The sequence below is a fragment of the Symphodus melops genome, assembly GCF_947650265.1.
Source record: "Symphodus melops genome assembly, chromosome: 2".
In the NCBI taxonomy this organism is placed as follows: domain Eukaryota; kingdom Metazoa; phylum Chordata; class Actinopteri; order Labriformes; family Labridae; genus Symphodus; species Symphodus melops.
In genome coordinates, this window is record NC_136692.1 from 5,047,558 (window position 1) to 5,073,834 (window position 26,277).

Consider the following 26,277-nt stretch of genomic DNA (forward strand, 5'->3'; position numbering starts at 1 on the left):
CACTGCCCTAAAACATGGAGTGCTAACTACAAGATTTTTTTCCCCCTGCAAGGTGCTGCTGTGCTGTTGATGCACACCTTAGATGAAAGTGTCATGATTAATATCGAGGGCTTCTTTGGAATGACCTCATTTTTCTCCCAACAAGCGTGTGAGTTATAAAGATGCAGAAAGTCACAGGACCATGCTCACCTGTGTCTGCGCCTGCTCAGGAGGAGCTCGCTCCATTGACTTCAAAGATCTGTGTTTTCCACTCTGATAGTCTAGGCTCTTTAAAAATGAACTGACAGTATTATAAACTATTGATAAAAGAGTTTTTTTTTAATTGTGAAAAAAAGTGTCTGCAGTGACTGCATCCTACCTGTGCATGAAGTGATGCTGCTGACTCTCTTCTCGAGGAACGTCCGTTTTCAGAGTCCCGACATTTCTCTCGTCTGTCCCGGCCTCGCTCTCTGCCCCTCCCCCTCTCGTCTGGCACAAACCTTGGATTGTAGATGTCTGTTTCATCTTGACATCTTCAGATCCAAAGGGTTAGGAATACATTAAACTACAGGTCTAACAAACACAATGGCACCGTAGGCCCATGTTACACTGTAGTACGGTTCAAACTGAACTCTCACATACCTCTGCACGGGAATCAAAAGAACTCCACTTTTCTTTGACCATGACTAAGGTCAGATCAAATGAAATCTTCAAAGTCTGCTACCAAAGGGCCAGTTTAAAGATCACACATACAAGGAATGCATAATAGAAACAAGGCCGTAGGACAAGTGTTGAGGCTACACCGTGATAGCATACAGTACTATAGACTGTAAAACCAACCTGTAAGTCCTTAGATTCTGATCCCTGCACGGGCTGGGACTCTGGTTCCTCTGCCTCAGGCCTGGTAGCTCTTCCTCTGACTCCAGATGGATTTTTGGAATATTAGCCAGGACAACGTAGTCCTCCATGGTCATCCCCACCTTAGATTGTAAAGATTTTATGAATGACGAGTTATCTCAGACAAAGCAGAAAACAATAATGCTATATAAGGCTAAATGTTAGCGCTGGCATGTTTAAGACGACAAGATTATAAAGTTCCTACTGACTTGTAAATGTTTTTCAGGATTTACAGAGTTAAGTGCATCATTTTAGTGGGTAAGCATACTAGCATTTTTTAATTTGCTCCAAACACAAAGTCTGATTGAGGCGGATTTACTGAATGCAGCTACTTAAGAATCAGTAAGTTTATCCTCTTGGGAGCATGAATGCACAACATTTCCTGGCCATCCGTCTACTTGTTAGGATATTTCAGCCTGGATTAATAACACAGACACACAATTAAGCACATTTTAAAACCCATTCAGCCAGTTGGCTATAGCTTGGAGAGCAAAAAAAAAAAAACACTTTACACACTTACCTCCTCCACTTCCACTTCCACCTTCTTGGGTTCAGAGATCAGTAAGGCATCCATCCCTCTCCTAATGCTGCTCCTGCTTCTGTCACTGCTGACGTAATTATTTCCCCTCTTGCCTTTATCAGTTTCTGCAGGTGAAACTGGTGACAGGAAACCACCATGCACCTGTGAGTCGACACCTCGTGGTTGATGTCTTGATGTGGAAGAACCTCGAGAGGGAGGGTGGCTGAGTAAGGAGTGTGACGACCCCTGCCAGGAGCCTTGAGAAGGGCTCAGTTTGCTCCCTCTTTGGGGGGTGGGACTGTGAGGGCTGTAGCCGTTCCTGGGGGGAGATACTTCCCGGCTGTTTTGAGACGGAGTGTTTGCCGCTCTGTCAAAGGCTGCTCTTGTTCTAGGAGATGCTTGAGATCCCTCATATGAGCTTTTCTGGAAGGCGGATGATCCGCGACGGGAGATAGACTCAAGGTTCCTGTAGAGTCTTTCAGAGTCTAAGCTGTGTTTGTTTGAAGCTTGTGATGGACTCCTTAAGTCTCGGCTGGATCCCCTGCGTGCTTCATATTCACCGTCCTGTAAATGGAAAGAGTCTGTGTGCCTGTGAGAAGGTGTGGCTCTAGAGGGCGAGATGGCCCGAGAGGACAGGGACTCCCTCCTGCGGGATGGACTGGACCTGCCTGATGTATGCCGAGAGGGAACATGTGATTGAAGCTGAGAGGAGATGCGAGATGAGGAGTGGGACCGAGCTTGATTCCTGGACAGGGAGCTCCTTCGGTGGGTCAACGAAGGCGATTCAATTAACTTATAGCGATCTGGGCTCACAGAGCTGTGACGTGTTGGAGAATTCCTCTCTGAGTCAGTTCCCCGTCTAAAGTTGGAGTGGTACGTGTATCTCTCAGGGGATTCACTCCTCCAAGATTCTTGCATGAACGTCTCTGGATTCCTCCTCTGGGACGGCACACCCAGGTTAATGTTGCGGTAGGGGACGCATGCTTTGGGCTCTGGAATATAGTTGCTAGGAAGAGGACGCCCCCTCTCGTAGTAACGATAATGTCGTTTGTTGACTTCCTCCATCTGCCGCTCACTATCACCTCTCCGGTCTGGAGAGAAGTATCCACTCTCTTGCTCCCTGTCTCCTCTGGACTCTGAAATCAAATCTCAAGGTCAAGATTATCGTATATACGCTTCAGACAGCAGCTACTTTTTGAATTTGCTGTCAGTGTACCTGACGGCCGGCGGGACCTGTCTCTGCTCCTCCTCTCATCCATCCAGGAGCTGCCAGTTACGCGATGAGGAGAAGGGTCCAACCGGGTCATATCTCTCTGGGCCACACCGTTGCTCCCTGCGCTGAGGGATCTGCTCCTTTCTGGACAGTTGCAGTGATTTGGAGAGCTGGAGGAAGAGAGTTCACCGTTATCATTGATGTAAAGCCTCCCGTGCAAACAATAGCTTCTTTTTACATTGCAAGATCACAACAGCAAGGTCTCCATACATACATTCATACACAGACATCCATGCACAAAAAAAGAGAGAGCCTTTAACCCTGCCAACCCAGGCTGGGTTTTAGGTAGAGTGGCTCTGTTGTCTTTTAACCCGAAGGTTGGGAGTCCAATCCCCAGCTTGTCCTTTGGCAAGACACTCTCGCTGATTCATTGGCGGAGTTGTAATGTGTGTGAATAGGTTCTGACCGTTACTTTACATAGAAGCATCTGCCATTAATGTGTGAATGTGTAGGTGTGACCTGCCGTATAAAAGCATTTTGAGAAGTCAGAGGACTAGACAAGCGCCATATAAGCTCAAGTCCGTTACTTTTATATTTTAAACATTTACCTTCATATGTGTCAAGCAGCGTGTTATGCAGGGAAAACCTCACTGGTTTCAGAGTCCCTCTGTGTGAAACTTTGTTTATTCATGGTATGCACTTTTAAGACAGACTGTTCTTGCTAAAATATGGGTTTCTAAACTCAGGATACAGGATACAGTCACCTGGATTGAATGTCAGAGTCACAGATATTAAGTTCCCACTCAGGACTCAGGCTGTGGACCAAACTCCACTCGTAGTTCCAACCACCGCTGACGTCATCACTGCTGGCATTTGAGGTCAGCTCAGACTGAGAGCGATGATCATCCTCTGCATCCTAGTTTGTGGAGCACAGAAACTCAGCATTGTGATCATTCTGTAAGAGTCAAACGAATGTCTTGTTGTTATAAAAGAAAGACAAATTAAACTTACATCTGAATTTAACAGACAGGAATGACAAGTTGTCATAACAAATTGTAATCCGAATAATATTATTTAAATGTTTTTTAGCTCTTTTTGCTTTTAGTAATCATTTAAAAGGTTTCAGTTCTTTGACTTGATGTCATGTCAAAGAGACTAATGTAGACCTCCTTATGACCCACACTGAAAATGAGCACAGTAACACGATGAATGTCTTTTACAGGTTTCACAGAACAATCAACAAATAGCAACAAAAGCATAACCTGTAAACATGAATATACAGTATGTCTAATAATGCCAGGTCCAAACATGAAGGCATGTTCAACTTACTGTCACTGCTGTGCTCGTTGTCTTCACTGAAGGCTTTCAGCGTCTCTCCTTCCTTCTCACCATTCTTTCTCACTAAGCCAACACTTTTAGCCTGCACAGGACGTAACTTAAGCTAGTCTCTGCTCACGCTCATCATTATTTCATTGCTCCGGTGCTTTTACATTACCAAGACCGCCCATTCAGCTTCTTTCTCATCTTTATCTCGATGCTTCCCTTAGTTGTTATCTTATTGACGGACGACTGTAAAAAGAAATGTATTGAAGCAACTTCAACTGTGACTGCATGGAGTGTTTTTTTGTTTTTTTAATTGACATAACATTAACATCTCAGTAATAACAGTATAAAAGAAAATAAACATAAATGTAAAGAAGAGCTTCTGGGACTTTATTCCAGTGTATAATTTAAATTATGGGGGCAAGTGTTGTTTGAAGAGATACGCTTGCATTATGTTCAACAAGCATATCAGATAACCAACCCTGTCTTTGTAATGAGCTTTTTATTAATTAATGAAACCGAATCAAATGCCCCCTTGTTGTGTTATCCTTCTCCCAGAGCCACAGGGGTTTCATTGGTTGATATTGTGATAGATGGACATCATGACCTCAGTCTTTAGCTTGTGGAAGAATTTTCTCACACCTGTCCCTTGAGTGATTGCAAGCCATTAAAAAGTACTTGACCTTGTCACTTATGACCTCCAAAGGTTATATGTTATTTAGTTAGTCCAGTATTCCTATATCTTAATTACATCACCGATCGTGAGCATTAAGGCCTGAATTGATCAACTTCTTGATAAGGAATTTTAGAACAGTTTAAAGGAAAATGTATAACTTGTAGCCCTATTAAAAAATGTAAGCTCCTGTGAGGACATTTCAGTTGGCTATGTTTTTGGCGACCCCCTCCCGACACAATGGTAAGTGGCAATCATCTGCATTGAAAGAAAATGAAGGCTATGCAGAAGTGCAGTTCCTAGCTCCAAAGGCCCCCAAAGTTACCCCAAATTAGTTACATTTTCCATTTTGACAGCAGAAAATAACTTTTTTACAGCCTGGTAGAAAAAAATGATTTTGGTCTAGTAGTTAATGTCTTATCAGCACTTACTGTACAGGCGTGACTTTTTTTTTTTTTTTTCGATGCTCATCCGTTTGGAGTGTTACACAAACTTAAAGGCATGCTAAGATGACTGCAAGAAGGCGCCCTGCAGCTGTTTGCAAGGAGGCTTTAGGCCCGCCTTCACTCTTGCTCTTTACCTGTTGCTATGTTGACTGAAAGTGTGGATATACTGACAACCACTGCTGGACTTCAAATTTGCGCTTCAGAAACCATTGGGTGATGTCACTGGGACTATACAGCTATCTTTTATACAGTCTATGCTCTTATCTCTCTGCTTATTTTGTCCTGTGCGTGTGTTAATATTGTCTTTTAACATTTGATTTGTCATGCAAAGGATGGGATTTTTGAAGTGGGATTTTATGAGCTATACTTGTCAATAGAGACCGGCCTGGATTCAGGTATGGAAGCTAGGCTATACAGCTATTCAGACAGGGTCTCTGGTCTACTCTAATCCATAAATGACCCTCAAGTATCCAGAGTAAACAGGATGCCATATTGCTGTTAAAATCATTCCTGTTTATGTTTGAATATATTTTTGTCTTTTTCTAGAGCGCTTCAGGCAGAGGTCCTAAAACAATCAGGCTTGCTTGCAACATAGTAAGTCGCTGCAATATGTCTTCAGTAAATGAACCACAATGTTTCTTACTTAAAATGAGCTAAACAAAGAAAACAACCCTTATGGAACAATACTGCAGCCCATCACAGCCAGCGCAGTGTTATCAGTGGTTGTATTGGGGGGATTTTGCATTCATTTTTCAGCGACAGGAGGGGGCTGGTCATCCATGTTTATACTGTCTATGACAATTTATCCGCCCTGCTGCATGAATGTCTTGCCTGTTAAATCCCAGCAAAAACTAATTGGATGTTTGGATCTTAGGCATTTGACCATTATAGGCCTGTTGCTTCATTCTTAAAGAAGACTGTATGATCCATCCATGAACATACCCACTCTTTTACGTCGTCCTGTCCAGAAGCAGCAGCAGCAGTGCTGAGGTGCATATGATCCGGCCTCAGACAAGAGCTGCAGCGGGAGGGGTCAAAGGTGTTGGACTGGAACCAACGGCAGTAGTAATCAACAGGTGGCGCCATGATGATCCCGCCGAAGGTACTCCGTCATCTGTGGTATTTGCCCGGATATTTACAGGTATCTATGCACACAAGCAGACTGATTAACTTGTTTTTATCAACACTTGAGTGGCTTTATTTCCCATGGGTGGATTTAGAGTTCATTAGCATAATGTGAATAACAGCTATTATTTAAACAATTTAAATCTTATTAGCTATGATTGGAAAAGGCTCTAGAAGATTATCATAAATTATTTTTGATGTCTATTTTATTGCATATGTATAATCACATTTTTAAAGTATATTTGTTTTTTTTGTTTTTTACTATAAATAGAGCTTAATGAGTCACCCCTTCATGTGTAATATGTCTAAAACTAAGTTGTAGAGAACAGTCACTCAAATATCCTGTCGGCTGAAACATACACCACTGCTGATGCGGTAGTTTTACACCTCTGAGCATAAACTATGACAGTGGATAATGTAACCATTACATAGAAGAATCCTTCAGTATAAGCTATCAATGACAAGTCATACATAGAAAAGCACTGAATGACAACAAAACACTTTACCTTATGAATTCTTCAGAAAAAAAAAGTAGAGACGTTTGTTTTATGTTTTTACGCCCAAGATGAGATTGAATGGCAGGTTTCTTCACACCAGGGTGAAAATGGTTTGGTCTGTTACTGCAGGCGACAGAGGCCATGGACCCTTATCTACAAAACAAAAATCCATTGGTTCTCTCATTGACACATATGGTGACTGTGTCCTATCACATATCAACATCTTTAGAAAGTGGAACAAAGCGCTGACTCCTCCTGACAGATGTCTTATGGACCGTGGTGGGCTTGCTGCACAGGTGGTTGCTCAAAGAGTGATGTCACAGAAAATAATTACCTTGGCCAGAAGAAAATTGCCAATTACTTTGACAGGAAAAGGCGAAATTAGATAATTACAGTTTTGATAAAATACAGAATTAAGGGAAAACAGATTACCTTGACTATAACCCTCTTTTCTCAGAAGTTGGGACATTGTGTTGAATGTAAATACTTTATAAAGAAAAATTTTAATTATTAACATAAAGTTACCTAGTGGTATGGGTTCCACCCCATGTGTGGAGGCTGTGGTCCTCCAAGTAGGTGGGTTCAAGTCTAACCTATGTTTGTCAACAGGCAAGGCAGACAACTGTTTGGGGCCGAGACTAGTAGAGGGCCCCCCGGGGGCTCACAAATGTAAACTGAAGAAGTGGCCCAAAATGTGAAAACCCCCCTAAGGACGCCCCACCTGACAGAACTCACTCTCATTGCCAAAATCAGCATCAAGGTTCAAGGTTCAAGTTCAAGGTTCAAGGTTCTTTATTTGTCAAATATGCTCCATGTTAGACATACAGCACAGATGAATCTGCAATCCCCCCAACCCGCAGTGCACTGCCATTATCGCAGTAAAAACCCACATTTCATAAATTAAAGTCAACAAACAAAGACGAAGAGGAATTATCTGTCTATAGGAGAGAAAAAGGGGGAAAAAAGTAAGATTTGGGACACTGACAGAAATGATTGTGATGAACACTGGTTGGACGGCCCCCCAGTTGATTTTTGCCTATAGGCCCCAACAGACTCTAGAATAGCCACTGTAGATAATGACACTGTTCACAATACAGCCTTACATTACGTCGCAATCTGTTATGAATAAAATCTGCAGAGATATACTCTGCTGTTGTATTGTTGCTTTTCCATTAGGTGCGAGACAGCTCGTAACGCCTACTTTCTGAGAAAAAGTGTAACCGGTTTGCAACCATCCAAGAAAATAGTCAGCCTGGCGTTTGGCAACTGTTTCAAGGCGCTCTGGCCAACATGTAAGTGGCAAAGCAAGAAAAATATTGACTCTTATCTACTCTTTTTGCTCTGTCACTCTCTCATATTCTCTTCTTTTCGTTTGTTGCTATCCTCTTCTTTTTAACTGTGAAGGTGCTTTGAACTGTAAATCAAGCCATAATATAACCAATACCGACTCAATGGAGGCGCAGTCAGACAAAATGATGACACTGTAATTCTAACATTTCAGTATATTCAATGATATCTAATACTTAAATTTCATATATTATCGTCTTTTTGAACCAGTTTCAATAAGTCTCCATAACATGTCTATGAAGTTTCATGCTATCACTCCACTCTGATCCTGTATTTGATCATGCCTATAAACCCCTCTATATCAGCCCTGTAGCTTTAAATGCAAATGAGCTGTGTTAAACTGCGCCCCTCTGAAATGGCTCAGGTCGCTTTGGCTTTCTCAACCAATGCTTGATTGTTTACTGTGGAAAGCGACTCAGAGGGCAGAACAAACAGCTGGCTGTGGGAGTTTCACCCACCTGGGGGAGGGGCTACTGCCCTTTGTGATGTCATGAAGAGAAAATCTCCAAATGGCCTGTTTGAGCACAGATTTTCTGAAAAGTGGAGCAGACAAAGTTTGCAGATGGAATAGAGACACATTAGTGTTTGAAAATCATGGTAAAGTGTATTATGTAACTTTAATACGTTCCTCGCTTTCACTTGTGCAGATGTCTTATCTCCATTTTAAACTTTGGTTGCAGTATTTGGTCCACCCTGCAGAGATTCATGGGCATGTGCCATATGTTCAACTTTTAACCTTGTGAGATTGTCGTCAGAGTAACATACATTGTCCTGTGCTGGAGAAAATAAATAATTAAACATTTATTTTTAAAAACAACAAGTTGCTACATGATAGAGTCTCTCATTAAAGAGCGATCGCAGAGAATCAATTAAATCACCACAGCGATCACCTCAGCACTGAGGGCAAACATTGATCCAGCATTCCTAAACTTGATCCTACCACTCACCCAAGGCAAGTATCGATTGTGAACAGTTTGTCTGCTCAGAGCATCCTTCTGAACTCAACCAGTTTAAACAACTTTTTAAGTGTCAAATCAACACATTTTATAAATCTTTATTTCATGAATTGCCCCCAAGAGATAACGCTTTTTGAATTTCAATTTAAATGTGATATTTATGGTGCGTTCCATTTTCCTAAGAACTCGGACCTCGGAGTTGGGAATAACATTACCTGGGTTAAACTACGTTCCAGTTGCAAGTTGGACAAGCAAGATGGACGCCACCAAAGTACCTTTGTTTATGTCCACAGATAAAACTTGCACAACACTAATGCAGTGATTAATTTAGTTACATAAAAGAGGACTACATTGCTAATGTGGAAGCACAAATAGCAGCTGTTTGGACTTTAACTGGCTACTGCAGGTTTGCAGAGAATTGGGACTTTGTGATGTTTCTGGTGACATATCAGACCGGCAACTTGGAAGTTCCAAGATCAACTGGAACGCACTATTGAAGCACTGCAGCTAGCTGTTGAGTCAAATTGTGCTTCGCATACAGGAGCAGCATGTTCACAAAAGATTTAGAAAAAAAATTCTCTACCCAAAAAAAAAGCATTGGCCTTCACCATTCATTGACTTATTTTAAAGCTTCATCTGTTCTGATACTCTTTACCCGCTTCTTCTATTTCACCCCCATTTGTCGAAAATTTCTGTTTTTATAACCTGTGATGTGAAGTCTTCTTGAATAATATTACTTTATAAACTAATATAATTCTGTAGTCATTTAAATTTAACTTAATACATCTGATAAAATGTCTTCAATATAAACGTCCTTGATTTTGTGGCAATTATTTAAGTAACTTTCAAACAAAAATGTTTGAGATAGTATCTGCTGATTTTGGTTAAACATGAAGAAAATAACACTTTTTATGTTAATTATTGAATTTAAACATGTCTTCTTTAACTCTGTGGATTACTAAGCTGTTTATCTTTAGCAAAAAACGAGCTAAACAAACTATTGTAAGCTAAGTTAGCAACACTATTTGTACAGATCTTACAGATCTTCAGATGCAGGCACCCAGACTCTAGTAGTTCACACAGGAGCTAAGAACTTAAACAGAGTCCTTCCTTTTTCCTGAAGTCAAACACATGTCAATCTGATCCCAGGACTTTTTAAAAAGGTCTAATGAAGCTTAGCTCGCAGTGACAATACACCTACTACACATTTTCTGACCTAAATGTTTTGATCCATATTTTCAAAGAAATTTTTTTGTTTAGTTTGCTCAGTCATAAAATCAATCAGTTTATGAAGGTATTCTTCTGATTAAAATTCTCTTCCCCACACCATAGTGCACTTCTAGGACATAATGTTAATTTTAGAATGAAACATATCTGACTTTATAACATCTGTGTTTTAAATAACTAAATTTGCAGTATTATTGAAAAGAATTGTTTATATTCGCCCACATGGTCTGTTACTGACAGCGACAAAGTTAGTCTGTCTCTATCGTCTCAGATGTTTTAATGTTTGTTAAGGGTCAGTTACTCAAAAGCAATTTAAGAAATTACATTTATTGCATACTTTACTTAGTTTAAAGCAGACTAAACTATATCTGTTTCCTACTAAAAACCTTTTGAGCTGGAATCTCTGGGTCACCTTACACCTTAGTTTTTGTTATTGTTTCATTTTAATTAATTTATTAAGGAACATTTTAAAAATGCACTGACTATAAAGATTAGTAATACTTAATTATTTATCATTTATATATTGGATTTGATTATTCATTTCAGCACCTTTTACTAATTTAGAAATTTTCCCTTATTAATATCTACTTAAGGTATGTATTGAAAGTGCATCAACCGGCTGTGGAGGAATACGGACGCTATTTTGGCTGCATTTGGAGCGGAAGCAGTTTGATGCAAATTTGCGACAAAAGGCATCAAGGGGTTAACTGTCTTTTAAAACTGCCTGCTGCTTATTGTCTTAAGGATCTTTAGCTTTCAGTTGCATCTTTTTGCTTTTTGATGGAGACTCAAAATGATTTAGATATATTTTTAAGTGAATATTAAACATAAAGATTTAATATTAACAGCTGACAAGGAACATGGTGAAGCCTGTAGCATGGGCCAAGGAAGAGACCTTTACATGGAGGAGCAGATCCAGATGTGACTCTTTAACAAGCAAGTCTTTTTTGAAGTCCTACTAGTCCTCCGTCGGCCTAGTTTACTTAAAACATGTTGACCTAGATCAGCTCTTAAAGTGAGTAATGAGGTGTCCGCCTCCTTCTGAGTAACCTGGCTCTCATGGTGTTGGAGGGGGAGTCATCAAGCAGGGCAGCAGAGACGACCGGCACTACAGAAAATAGCTCCCATCATCTGCTAATCACATCAAACAAATGACTAACAGGAGAGTTATCATAATGGAGGTGATTTGTGTCATTGATCTCCTACAGAAGGCATGCGCTGGGAAAGAATCCATGTCGGTGTGTGTGTGTGTGTGTGTGTGTGTGTGTGTGCAGGATGGATGGAGGGACAGTTCTCACTGAGAAATAAATACAGAGGCGCCTTAAGCTAAATATGCCACTGAAATGTATAAATATCTGCCACCTAGATTACTGCTATTTTTACACATAGATAGGCATGTTGTTGGCAGTGAGGACTTTCTGTCCTTCACCTTCTTAGCTTCACATCTCACTTAACACCCTCAGAAACATTTTTTTTTTAAATGTTTTTGTTGTCTACATTACATTGTCAACATTGCATGTTACTGCTCTACCCATAAATATTCATTTAGTGCAAGTTCTAACTTTGTGTACGTAAATGATCAAACTGCTGCCTTTTACTTTTTAGCACAATCATAACTTTCTTCACACCCGTTACATGGAGGACAATATGTTCCTCCAACTGGGAGTTATTCTCAGCCCACCCACTCCCTTTGTGTGCCCACTTATTTAATCCCCTCACCTTTAACCTGTGCCCACTCTTAAAACTCAGTCCTACATGACTGTACCCCAACATCCCCGCCTACGCCAAACAACACCCACCTGTTGTCTCATGAAACTACAAAGAAAGAACTTTTAAAAATAAACCATGTGGAGATAGAGAGCGTGCATGTGTATTTATGTGCTGGGAAAAGTACAGATGGAAGGAACGAATGAGGTTTCCATGGAAACTAAAGAGTTGTGTCTGATTTGCAATAACTCCTCAAAGAGGTCTGAAAAAAGGAACCATGAAGCCTATGTGTATTGATATGGCGAACAGTGTGGCCAGGATCAATAAGAGTTATAATTATAATCGCTACGTGCAAAGTGAGTTACAGGTTGCATATATATATATATATGTGTGTGTGTGTGTGTGTATATATATACATATATATATATATACACACACACACACACGCACGCACGCACACCTTAGAGTTTGTACAACTAAAACTAACTTGATTTCAATCCTTCAAATTATCACAATAATGCATATTTTAGGCAGTTGTTTGCCACCCACAGAATAAGGAAGTTGTATTATTATTTACACTGACATTATGAATTATCTTTAAAATGCAAAATGTTGTTCTTTTATTATCTATTGTGCCTGTCTTTTTTAAACTGTGATGAAGTCAGGACTGAAATATAATTTTCCCTTTTGTCTACTGCAAGAAATAAATCATATGTAACCTTGACTAAAGCTGTTTCAGTACTATGGTCCTAAAACCAAACTTATAATTACAATGATGTATGATGTGTTAAACTTTATTGTCTCCTTGAGAAAATCTGTCTTACTGTATTTATTTATCAAATATCATGTCTGCACACAGGTGATAAATCAATTGAGAGGCAATAATTTAAAAACAACATTCCTGTTTTTCATCTGATGATTAATTGTGTCATGATCGTGTTCATTCTTTCTGGCTGTAATTTTCTGGAGGCCATTTCTCTGTTTGGTCTATTTCTGGGATGACTGGTTACCAGAAACAGGAGAGATTATTTTGACACAAAGGCAGCACACCAGATTGATTCAGCATCCCACACGTACACACACACACACAAACCCACACATGCACATAGATGCACGAATATATTCGCGCACACATAGGCACACAAAACAAGACTGCCAAAAGAAAATCCCTCTGTCCACGACACCATTTAGAACCACTGGACATTTAAGCTAGTTTCTACACTTCATCTCAGAGGTACCAGAATACATCCTCAGATTCTTCTATTGAGCTACAGCTATATTTTCTTCGGTTAAGACTGACGAACAGCTTTCTCTATTTTTAATTTGGCAATAAAATGTAAAAGTTTTTAACAACTGCGTCACACAACCCAGAGGAAGTGAACATTTGAAAATATCTTTTATTATTTTAAAGACCCACAAACCAAAGAAAACAGAGTACAATAGAAACAAATGTGCAGTTCATTAATAAAGCAAGAATGCACAAAAAGTCGCTGATTCATTTTTGTTTGTATGGACTATTACATCTCTAAATCTGCTGTGTCTTTTAGTTAACCCGCATGTTGTTAATTCCTCCTTTTGAGTTTCTTGGCGAATGAAGGATGCAGTAATTGCAAAAGAACGTAAACACAAATCACAGTTATGTAACCTGTGTTTAACCAGACATACCACACTCATGTGATGTCACTCAAATAACTCAGACTTAATCACCTTCCCTGGCTCGGGACTGCACGAAATGAGGCCTAAGAAAGGATGACAATGAGCTGAGAGACGTCACAGCATCACAGCTGTTTTGTGACACTTTTATTTAACTATTCATGAATTGACAAGTTAGAGCACAAGATGAACGGTGCACTTAAACATTTAGTAATGTAGTGTGCTTTTTTAGCTTTTGTTTAACATAACTGTTTTTATGGTTGTTGGTTGATTGCTGTTTCACCAGGCTAAAGGTTGCCAATGTACAAGAGGTTGAATACCAATTGCTTTCTTCTGTCTCCTCTAGATCCTTGCATCCTTGCTCTGTAGAAAGGTTGTATAGTCAATGTTAAGTGGAAACTTTAATGATCAAATAAGATAGTCAAATAATTCAGTGTTGTAGATCTAATGTAACACTAATATTTGTTATCACTCATTAGCAGGTCTCTGTGTCTGTGCTCCCTGTTAGCTTGTTTAGTGCTTCGGAGTGAGGATTGTTGACATTAGCTAGCAGGAAAGATGGTGGTCCATGGAGATCACAAAAATGCTTTTTTTTAAGTCACCTGGTCTGCGTCTATAAACCGATACCGGCTCTAACAGATGTTGGTAAGGGAGGGGTGAGTACCGTACTCTCTTAGTTTACTTAGTCTAATTAAAACAACAATTTCATCCACCACAACAAATACTATTGCCTTTTCAAATAACTTTCAAAGGACATAAAAAAAATAATCAAACTCACCTGCTTTGAACATGAGTACTTAAGTGTGAACAAGTGATTCATGATTTGATTCTCACCAAGTAGCTATTTGGAAGAGAACAAAAAAAAAATCAACAATTAATTGTATAATATGTTAGTCACTTATAAGCACCACTTTAGTAGATGTTAGTGGAAATATTTATTTAATCCTTCCATCGATTTCTCCATCCATCCATTTTCTTCTACTCATTGAGTTAGCTTAGGCCAGGCCAGGTTGTGTTGGCAGCAAGCTAAACATTTTAGCCGAGATGTCCTTCTCCCCTGTGCAGCATTTTCAGTTCCTGTTGTTGAATCCAAAAACATTCCCAGGCCTTAAGGGGTATATTATCCTTCCTGCAAGTTTGGTGTATTTCCTTCCAGTTGGATGTGCCCTGAAAACTTCCAAAAAGAGGCTCCCAAGAGTCATCCTGAAGAGATGTCAGAACCACAAACGTCCTCCTTTCATTACCAAAGTGTGGCTCAACTACTCCTACTCCAATCTCAATGCCTTTGTTCTTAACTCTGTCTCTTAGGCTACATCCACTGGGCTTTGGGGCGGGTATGTGGAACGTAACTCCAGAGTTGAACTGACAACTTCACCTTCACTTGAGGCAGAGTCTTACTTTACACTTGGAGGGTGCAATTCACCACCAGGTTCATATCTTGCAGGCTGTTCCTAATCCCAATCAATCTTCTCCAGGTTTCTTAATTTGTCCACTTGGGCTTTACAACCAGGGCCTCGTGAGTATCCCTATACCCACCTGGCACCTCTCACCCTGGGCAACTCTGGAAAACAAGATGCTCCTGCCCCTCTCCTGGAGTTTCTTTTCAGATAATCTGAAAAGCAAAATTTCATTCAAAAGTATTTTTGTCTTTTAAAGTGATATTGAATGAGAAAAATCCAATCTGTACCACAAGTAATATAAGCACACTCAATGCGCAAGATACAATGTCAAGTGTCAACTGGACTTAAATTAGGATTACAGTCTCTTGTGTTGTGTTTTTTTGGGGGGATTTCAGTGCAAGTATCTGTCTGAGTGGGCTAACATCTAAATTATACAATCCACATCCTAACACTCTGGGGAAAACAATAGCATATATAAATAGGAACATAATCAGATCTCTCTCTCTCACTCTCTCTCTCGACTTTTCTCTCTCTCTCTCTCTCTCTCTCTCCCTCCCACACACACATACACTCTCTCATACACACACACACACACACACAAGGATCAGGCAGCAACCACCAGGCAGCAGCGATCCGTACAGGGACCATGGAGCAGCAAGACAGAGCTCAGACTGGAGACATGTACAAGTTTGTGAAAGAGAAAACTGGGAGCAGATTAACTGAGAAAGCGTTTTTCTATTGATGGAAAAGGAAGAAGAAAAGAAGAGAGGACGGTGCCAACAGAGAACAGCGTCCTATGAGGATGAAACCAATGGTAGTGTTCAAGTGATTCAGTCTGCGGTAACACCTGGGTGAGTGATCACTTCTTCATATTCTCTTTTTATTTTTTTTGACAGGGTCTGTTATCCTTATATGGGATATATAAAACCCAACTAATAAACAATATATAGATTTTTGTATCGATGATATATAAGTTACTTTTGAACTTCAAATCAGAAAATGCCCCAAAAGTTGAGTTTTAGTTTTGCAGAGGTTTTCTTCCAATGTTTTGCCAACTTAAATAAAAAAAATCAATCGTTAAAACGTTAATGAATTTGAGTAAATGTGCGTGAGTGTAAACACACAGGGGAAAAGATTTTAAAGGCCAAAATCATTTTCAAGGTTAGGGTAGTTTTCAGCTGCCCCTCCATGCCCCACCCCACCCCCTCACCCCTCTCCACTCCCAGCTGTCGATTATTCCTGCAGGCTTCAGATTGATTTTCAGCACTGGACAGCTCCTGTGGCCTCAATGAAACCAACTCACGTCACAGCTGGTGCTTAGTTTGCAAACTGCCCCGTCATAACTTCTGCTCGCGCTGTGTGAACCATTGATTGGCATTTAAAACTTCCTACAGCAGTAATGCATGTGCAAAGATGGAAACTCAACTTCGAGCTGTGTAGTTTTCATCATACATGTGACACACAGCTCTGGCCTCACAATCACACACTGTCAGGGGGGAAGCGCTTCAGCCATTTAAAAGGAGACAAACACTTTTTTTTTTTATTCTCCTGGCATGCTAATTAAATATAACTCTTGTAAAAAAATCAGATTACTGAGGATGCTATCTTGAAGAAATAATTCTTTGTTTAGTTGTTTTTCCATTTAATTATTGGGCTTCCCAAGGACTCCAGTCAGTCGTTATTGTTATTAAATGTGAATCGGTTTTTTGTTCATGATCATCAAAAATGATATATAAAAGTAATTAATCATCTATTAATCATCATTCATTTCATGTGAAATCTGTTAAAATGTTTTACTTTCCATTAATATTAAACTTGTATTTAAAGGTTTTGGAGAAAAAAATTTGAATCACTAAGTTTAAAAAAAACAACCTTGGACCATTTGATAATAAGAAATATGTTTTATATGGAGGGAAAAAATATAACACAAAAAATCAAAAATTAATTGAACTAAAACAAAAATATTTTCTCCTGAAATTTGAAAGTAGTAGAAGTAGCTGACAATGGAAAAAAAAGTTGAGATGCAAAATTTAAAGATATTCAAATCCTGCGTTTCATCTTTTTGGCATGGTTAGGTCAGTGTCGTTTTTAGTGTTCGTGTGTGTGAATGCATGTGGTTGAGTTGTCTGTTGGTGGGGAAAAAGGGCTTCTCAAATTAAATGTACTCAACTAACAATGCACGAAAATCCCTTGTTTGTTCACCTGTAGGACTGGAGCAGCTTGTGGACAAGCAGCTGTCCTGAGAGATATAAAAGCTCTTTTTTAAAGGTTTCCTTCAAGAACACATTTACAGAGAAAAAAAAGATGAAAACATAAAAGAAACGTATCTAAAAGCAGAACATGACCATTTGCAACTCCCTCGCAAATTTGCAAACACTCTTTTGCATTTGTAAAATATGAAATGTATTTACGTTGAGATTATAGATTATATTTTGTCACACCCGTGGCGTGTACTTCTTCCCCTGTTCTGTAAATAGCATTAAACGTTGTAGTAACATTCCCTGACGTAATAATCTCGTCACCCTAATCTGTATCCATTCTGACACCCTTTCAAACGTGATGACCCCATACTTATAAAACCCATACTTCACAAATTATTGAGCTATATTTTTAATTTTCTGTGAATTTTCTTGTTATATTTCTCCTATCTTTTCTGGATAGTTTTTTTTTTCTTTATTTCTGACTTATCCCCTCCTCCCTCCTCCTATCATCAGATCTCAGATTACACATAAAGACTTAAGCCAGGTCACACAGCAAATACCATCCACCTTTGGTATTGTTTGGATTTGGAGATTAAGGGATGAAGTAATCTGCTATTTGATAAGGGCTTCTTCCATCTTCTCCTTTGTATTGGATTATACCATAATATACGTCAGTATATTTCCTCTGACGTATTTAAAGAAGAGTGACATCGGGCATGAGTGCTCCTCTCAGGGTCTCACACTGTGTCACCAGAGGAATCTTTATTTGTGGTTGATCCACAGATGTTTTTTTTAAAAACATTTTAAAGGATGCATGATTCATGGAAGATGTTTTTTCATCTCTTTTTTACTGCTTCCCTCCACAAGTTGTGTCACATGCTTTAACCATCATACACAACTCTGCAAATCATCCCCAAAGAAAGTGCTGAGAGGTTCCTATGGAGACGGCTAAAACTGTATCTATGATCACCATTAATTACTGCCACTCTCCCTTGAGAGATTTTTGTTATCTGAGCAAGAAAAATGCTTCAGCAAGGCATAAACTGATTACAGAGGGAGGCAAACAGATACATTCATGAGCAATTGTTAAACAAACAATCTAACTTTAGCTGCAGGCTACTTGGATGTAAACATAGCATGAATCAAATGGTTAATGAGCCTTTGATTGGTCATAGATAAGGAAACAAACAACAGCACAAAACGTGGATGCTGGTGAGCATCAAAGTGCAACAAATGATAGATTTAAAATTGGTGTTTTTGCAAAATACATCTCAAATTTCTGCATGTGTCAGACTTTTATGAAGCTATAACAACAGTGTGCATGTTTTGACCTCTACCTGACACTCTTAAAGACCCTCAGGTCTGAAAGCTAAACTATAGTAAGTGGACATTGACTGTAGCTAGAAATACAGGAAGGAACAATGTGGCGTGCTAGCTTTTGCTGTTTGCAAATAATTATGTAACTCTGTAAGATGTCTCATGGCAACAGCACATTTCTATTCTACAGCATTATCAGATATTTTCCTACTTTGACCAGGCTGGTGGACGAGCAGAGAGTTCATTCAACACCTCCCAAACAGAAAATGAACCTATTCAGCTCAACAAAGCTTTGTGTTATGTCCTCACCAGCTGCATTCAAGTGGCTGCTATGAATAGATTTTGAAGTTTTGTTTGTATGAAAATTACGATGACTAAGATGATTTTAATTGTATTCAGTAGTAACACAGCATACTTTCTAATGGAATAAATCATACAATAATTTACAACTTAATGGAACAGGCACAATATTCCTTGTATTACAGTCTTGAGAAATTGCCTTTTTTTAGTTTGCCATTTTAATTAGATTTTTATTTGGTTGGTAATTGTCCTCTTTACTGGTAAATATGCAATTCTTCAATAAAAATGTAAAAAATCGATCAAACACATTTTCTAAATATGGAGTTAAAGTAGCAGTTAAACCAGAATACATTTAAGCACAGAAATATTGTTTTTACCCTCCTTACCTTGTCCCAGCACACTTTCTTTTGAACATATACACAATAATATAATAGGTATATATTGAGTGACTCAACAGATTTTTTTTCTGTCTGTGTAAAAGAACAGGAGGCTTTATTAAGCCATGTCTTTTAATTCCATGTGAATCAATTGATCAGCTTGAAATCGATATCAACATTAAACAAACATAAAAAATACAATACCAACATGTCAAACAACAAGCAAGTGTTTTTTTTATGAAAGCATGCAGTGCTCTTAAACAACAGTATCAGTTGATGTAAACTAACGAACACATGAACAGTGTGTCGTGTGATTCTGCTTGCACGCAGACGCACAGTGCTGCTGGCACTGACGTCGTGCTGACCTGAGTAACTCAGCGTATTGGCTGCCGTCTTTAAGGACTGAGAAAAATGTTGTGTTCCACGTAGAGGACTCTTTCCTCCAGCTGTGGAAGTCATTGAGCTGACGTAATCATCTGCCCTTTTGGGATTATCCGATCCAAATCGCTCCTCATCCAGCCAATCAGCTGCCAGTTCGTAACATCTGTCCTTGGTGTAACAGGAAAAAAGAGTCTGGAAGGATCACACACACACACACACACACACACACACACACACACACACACACACACACACACACACACAGAAACACACACACACACACACACACACACACATACAGACACACACGCACACACACGCACACACACACACACACACACACACACACACACACACAAGGGTAGCACACATTACATGTCATCAAATCCCATCAAATCTGTACGTGTGTGTTTGTGTGCGACTGTGTTTGTTTGTGCTTGTGTTTGTTATTGTTATGACAGCGATATTGAACAATGGCTTTTAAAAAGCAGTAGTCTAAAATTTCCCCAAGATACTTGATAAAAGCTTTTCATTAAAGCAGCCCTGTTAACTAATTTGACCGCCACAGTGATTCACACACAGTAACACATTGGCACTGGTGCAATTTTGCCTTGCGTGTGGTTGTCTTCTATTGGTTATGCAACCTGGTGCTTTTTGGTTCTCCTGTCCCCCAGCATGCTGACATAATAAGCCACGCACCCTCCAACCTTGTCATCAGGCCAAACAGCAGATCAATTGTTCCTCTAACAGTAGATTACCACTGATTCATCTCTTTTTTAGACCTTTGTCCCTTCCACTGCCTGTCTGGTTTTCCACCCCTGGTTGGCCTGAAGGTCCCTAAGGCTAACCACTAGCAAGGCCCCAATCAATGAGCTTGCGTTACACAAAACTGTCTGGTCTGCCCCGTGCATTAGAGCAGGGCTAAAATTTGCAGAGACCTTTTTGATTCTTCGGATTTTTCACCAGGCAGGCGGCATAGCTCTATAGATCGCAGTATCCTGTCAGTCAGTTAACAGCTATTATCCACACTAATATATCTTCAACTTTCTGATAATGGCTATTGATTTTTTCATGGATACTCATAGTCTACAAAGGGCAAATCGGTTTTTATCCCAGGCTTTTCCTCTATTCTGTAAACATTAACTTTTTTCTTTAATTTTAAGGGAGGTTAACCAACAACTATTGAGTAAACTGCTGTGAAGTTCCCGCCCCACTTTAGAGTGAACTATAATACACAGACGCCTTCTTAGGGGCGGGTGCTGCTAATTATCGCTGCCATAACATATATCTTCAATAGTCTCTATATGATGCCAGAAAAAGGACAAAGAGGACATATTGTACCCATTTTCCATCTTTTCAAACAGTCCCCTGTGGTCTTATTGAACAAAAACCTAAAACAGTAATGACATTCCTATTAGCCTCAGCTGTGCTTGGTTTTCAATTATTGACAAATGTTAGCATGCAAGGATTATTTTTGGGCTTTTTCTATGCTCTGGTAAACAATGCTAACTACAATAAACACTTCCTGCCACGTTAGCGTTAGCACACTGACATTGTCAACGTTAACTGTAGCATGCTGACATTGTCGATGTGCTCACAGTTGTGAGTCGCTTAATGTCATTGTGCTAGTACAGCCCGCGTACTCTGCTAGCATGGCTGTAATCGCTTAATCTTGCATTAATGTGTCAATATAATCATGAAAAGAGATATTTAGCGACTGAGAGAATTCCTTTGAAAGCTCACTCAAGTCAGTGGACTGTCAGAGGAAAAATAGGATACAACTTGACATGTTGAGTGACTTGATGTTATCTAGTGCAGAAACATGGCAGCAAATGTAGACCTTAGCTTGTTAGTCAATATATTTATTCATTTGTTGCAGATTTGTTTTGGCATATTATATTTTTTAAAGGTACATGGTTGTTATTCTTCTACAAAAGTGACATAGAAGCTAATGGATACCCTTTAAACTGCTTTGAATTCCCAAACAAGGAACTCGGAGCATCAGAGATTGATCAACTTGAAGATTATTTTGTGGGTCTAAGATTGACCCAGCTGTTTTTTTGTTTTATTACACCAACATTCATGGCATGTGAATAAATATCCACTTTTCTGTCTTGTAGAAAATGTATCATACGGAGGCAGCGCTGCTAGCAAACACAAAACAGACCTGAGCTCCTACTGCCTCCCTGTCCAGCTACAGTACTTTAATGGTTGGAACTACCCGCCCCAACCTACATTACTGCCCTCGCAGACACAGCCTGATGATCACCGGTGCCATGGGAGCGGTGCGAGTCAACAGGTGAAAAAAGGAGGAAAATTAAACTATGTCAATGGTTAAACGGCTTTATTGGAGAAAGGAAAAAGGGACACTTCAGTTTTTCAGGCTCCTTTGAACTTTTGACCATACATGGAAACAGCTGAATCCCCATTACATTAAAATATATCTAAAGTCTTTAATCATCCTCTTATTCTTAATAGAACACTTTTTGAATCATTTGGGTTGCCAGCATGTAAAAAAATACAGCTGTCAAATACATTATTTAACATTTTACCGTCTGGAAGATGGCTGCTGGGTATCTGGATGACAACTCCTTTATTATTTACATTTTCATTTGCAGACTTAATAAAATATATATATATAAAAAAACTTGTGATTGATATATTATTTTTTTCCATTTGGTTTCAAAGACCTACAGACTTTTGTTGAGAAAACAAGCCCTTTGTGAAGGAGTTTCGATTTGGAGACTTTACCCTTGCTTATTAGAAAGTGAGACTCCCTTGACTTTGAGTGCCATTTAACGATTTTAACAGCCTAAAGCGTAAAGGCAAATTATTTAAAAACGCAGAATAAACACTTTATTTTCCAGCTGTTAACGCTCCGTAAGAGTTGAATCACATCAAATTAAATATTCCCCCAAAACCCTTCTCCACACATCAAGTATCCAATCATATCTTCACAATCCACCAACATTATAATAATCAATAGCATGTTTCAACTAACAAGCTCACTGCGTCCTTTGGTAACCTTTGTCATCATTAAGTAACGACAGAGGTTGCGCATGAGTTATCAGGTTACATCGTTTTAAAATGCTCTGTCTTTGATCTTTCAATGTGATATCTGTAGAATTATCTCCATGGAAACATCGGTATCAATGCTAATGTTAGCGCCACAAGCTAGTTATTAGTCAATGATATTGAGCAGATGCTGTTTATTTCTCCAAACATCCTGGTTAAATCCATGCTAAAAGTTCTAGGTCAATGACACAGGGTTTGACAGAGGTGGTTATATTCAGTAAGCAGCTTTTTTTTAATAAACATTGATTCCCTTGGATTAATGATCTCCTCTGTTCTTTTAGATACAGCATCGTTTCCACAGATGAAGATGCCCTTAAGATCTCCAGCCTCGGCCTTCACAATGGCCACAGTCCTCTGGCTCAGCAGACACTGTCGGGGGCCTGCATGCGGGATGAGGAAGATGGTGAAGAGTGTCCAGGAAGTGATGAGGCAAGAGGGGCTTTGTCTTTGAGGGTGACCAATGAGCCCATCATGCACAAAAGTTGCCGTAATTCTCCATCGTATCGTCTGGGCTTGGATCTAAGCGTCGGACGCCTGCGCAGCCGCTTTGTGAAAAAGAACGGTCAGTGCAATGTGGTATTCAACAACATGGAGGATAAGCAACGGCGATACCTGGCTGACATTTTCACCACCTGTGTGGACATTCGCTGGCGCTACTTGCTGCTCATTTTCACAACTACCTTCCTTCTCTCTTGGCTGTTGTTCGGGATCATCTTCTGGGGAGTGGCGCTTGCTCATGGTGACTTTAACATTCGTATTCCTGTAAAGGAAGGGGATCCTCGGAGCAGCGCAGATGAAGAAAAAGACGAATGGCGGCCATGTATTCTCCACATCCAGGGTTTCATTGGAGCGTTCCTATTTTCCATAGAGACCCAGACTACAATTGGATATGGTTTCAGGTGTGTCACAGAAGAGTGCCCCATTGCTGTTGCGACTGTGGTCGTCCAGTCCATTGTGGGCTGCATTATCGACTCATTTATGATCGGCACCATAATGGCAAAGATGGTGAGACCAAAGAAACGGGCACAGACCTTGTTGTTTTCGCATCACGCAGTCATTGCCCTTCGAGACGGTAAGCTCTGCCTGATGTGGCGCCTGGGGAACATGCGCAAGAGCCACATTGTTGAAGCTCATGTTCGTGCTCAGCTCATTAAGCCACATGTGACAGCAGAGGGCGAGTACCTCCCTATGGAGCAAACAGACATTGACGTAGGCTATGACGATGGGCTGGATCGACTGTTTCTGGTGTCACCGCTGGTAGTGGTTCACGAGATCAACAAGAACAGTCCTCTATATAACTTGAGTCGCAAAGACCTGCAGAAGGAGGAATTTGAAATTGTGGTCATCCTGGAGGGGATGGTGGAGGCTACAGCTATGACCACTCAGGCCCGTAGCTCGTACTTGGCCAAGGAAATCCTGTGGGGTCACCGCTTTGAGCCTGTGGTCTTTGAGAAGGGCGATCGCTACCATGTGGACTATTCACGCTTTCATAAGACCTACGAAGTGCCATCTACACCTCACTGCAGTGCCAGGGAACTGAGCCAGATGAAAGGTAGAGGGGGGGAGTCATCATCCTCCAGTTCAAGTTATTCCCAGTCTCCATCACCATTCGCCCCGAGGGCAGCACGCCACCTACTGGGACCTCACTCCCCGAGCGCTTTCTGCTACGAGAATGAGGTAGCGCTGTGCTGTGGGGATGACGAGGACGAGGGGGACATAAAAGACGAGGCCAGCAGTATGATTGTAAGAAGTGACAGAGAGGTAAAGATGAGAGAGGACATTCACTTGGGTTTTAAAGAGACGTTTGTGAAGGAACAGACGGTGGAGATGCTTTGTGTTCTGGACTCAGAGAATCAGATCAGCCTTGACAGACTACAGCCTACCCTCCCTTTATACATCAGCAGAGAGTCAGGAGTTTAATCAATGGTAATGGTTGCCCTTCCATTTGTTTCCTCTCTTTGTCAGTGTGCATCCAACCAAAGTATTGAGCTAACGTAAAACCCAAAGATGGAGGACACAATTCGAACTGTAAATCTTGTGGGAAAGAAGGATGTTTCTGCAGGACTACAGCTCGTATATCCATTCCTTGCTCAGATTTGAAAAATGGTGCATACCCACTTGTAACATCTGCAACCTGACAACGCACAGCTCATCATCTTCTAAATGGCGACCATTTTTTCTCGTAAATCACAAGGTATCTTGCAAAGAGGTATCTTGTTCTATTGTGTTATTTACTATGACAATGTGATCCTATGTTAATTCAAGCTTTTTGTTCTTGAGTTTCATTCAGTTTTTGTAAATATGCTTTGTTTTGATTTTAAAATGATTATGCATCATATACAGGTAACGGTTAAGAGAAAATACGTCTATTTATTATAAAGGAAACATGACCAAATGCTCAACTTAAACTCATTCTTTCTGTGTAAAAATAAATTATTTCTGTATTTAATCATCTGTCTTCCTTGCCTGATTTGTGTTACTTTTCATATTAAATAATAAACTAAAAACATATTCTTAAAGGTTTATTTTGAGGCTTTTTATGCCTTTATTTTAGCTAGGATAGTGGATAGAGACAGAAATCAGAGAGAGAGCGAGTGTGAGGAATGACATGCGGGGAAGGAGCCAACAGTCAGATTTAGGCGGGGTCGCCCACTTGGAGTACTAAAGCCTCCATACGTGGGGTGCACGCACTTACCACAAAGCTACTAGTGGCCCATAAATAAAAATATTTAACATAAAATAGTCTGACATATATATGTATATACACGGATTATGAACAAGCACTTTATTCTTCTTTTATCAGTGAATACGAACAGTTTGTTGTTTTGTATAAATAAAGAACTCAATAAATAAACATGTTAACGCTGTCATGGTCTTATTTGAGTCCCGATTATGTTTTCTCAATGGTTTAACCACCTGGTGTTCCTACCATTTGTTTCTTATTGGACAAGATCACAATAATCTAATGTGCCTGGACATTTGACTAAGCATGTATGCTTTTGTTTTCTCTCTTTTAAGCATGTCTGGATTACTAGCTGGGCAAAGCATGTACAGAGAAATACCGCCATTGTTAACCATGGCTGTATGTTTATTTTGTTGTATCCTAACATGCTACAGTACACCTGTGGTTCTCCACTTGTGTCTGTCATGACCTCCCTTGAAGGCAGGGACAGTGACAGGACTTTTTTCTCTCCCTGTGCTGAGGGGGAATTTGATTTTATATTTTTAGTTTATTTTTAGTTTATTCAAAAACAAAACAACCAAAATACATGATAGGGCTCGACATATGAGCTGAGTGAAATGATAACTACACTTAGATAAAGTTGTTAAATACCATTTTATCATTGTAAACATTGATATTAAGCTTGCGTGTGCAAACACAGGAACCTATATATCCACTAATCACATCTACTTTAATGACTAACATAAGAGAATCAGGAAAATGATTTATTCCTGCCTACATTTTTTCTCTTAAAAAATGACAGAGTGGCAACGTCTAGATAATTTGAGTTTATTTCTTTGAGGATGTAAAGGTAAATTTGATATTGAAAGTTAAAATTTAAAAATATTTACCTGTCTTTATGCCATGCATGGCATGTAAGGTCTTGAGGACATGGTATTTGATGTGCAAGATGCAATCTATAGGAGTCGAACTCAGAGGGT

General features: G+C 39.8%; 1 protein-coding gene across 1 annotated transcript; it reads left to right on the forward strand.

The window, feature by feature from the left end:
• Positions 1–15,559: 15,559 nt before the first annotated feature.
• Positions 15,560–25,428, forward strand: LOC306819825 (ATP-sensitive inward rectifier potassium channel 12-like). The gene is made up of 3 exons (XM_079337396.1): positions 15,560–15,814; positions 21,660–21,838; positions 22,896–25,428. The coding sequence occupies exons 2-3, from the start codon at positions 21,747–21,749 to the stop codon at positions 24,532–24,534; spliced, it is 1,731 nt and encodes a 576-aa protein (XP_079193522.1). The 5' UTR covers positions 15,560–15,814; positions 21,660–21,746; the 3' UTR covers positions 24,535–25,428.
• Positions 25,429–26,277: the final 849 nt, after the last annotated feature.

What these genes read in the sequence shown, in the direction of transcription:
- LOC306819825 (XM_079337396.1), top strand. Translation starts at nt 21,747, where the DNA reads ATGGTTGGAACTACCCGCCCCAACCTACATTACTGCCCTCGCAGACAC. An exon ending in GGAGCGGTGCGAGTCAACAG is followed by an intron (nt 21,839 to 22,895) that starts GTGAAAAAAGGA and finishes CTGTTCTTTTAG; the next exon opens with ATACAGCATCGTTTCCACAG.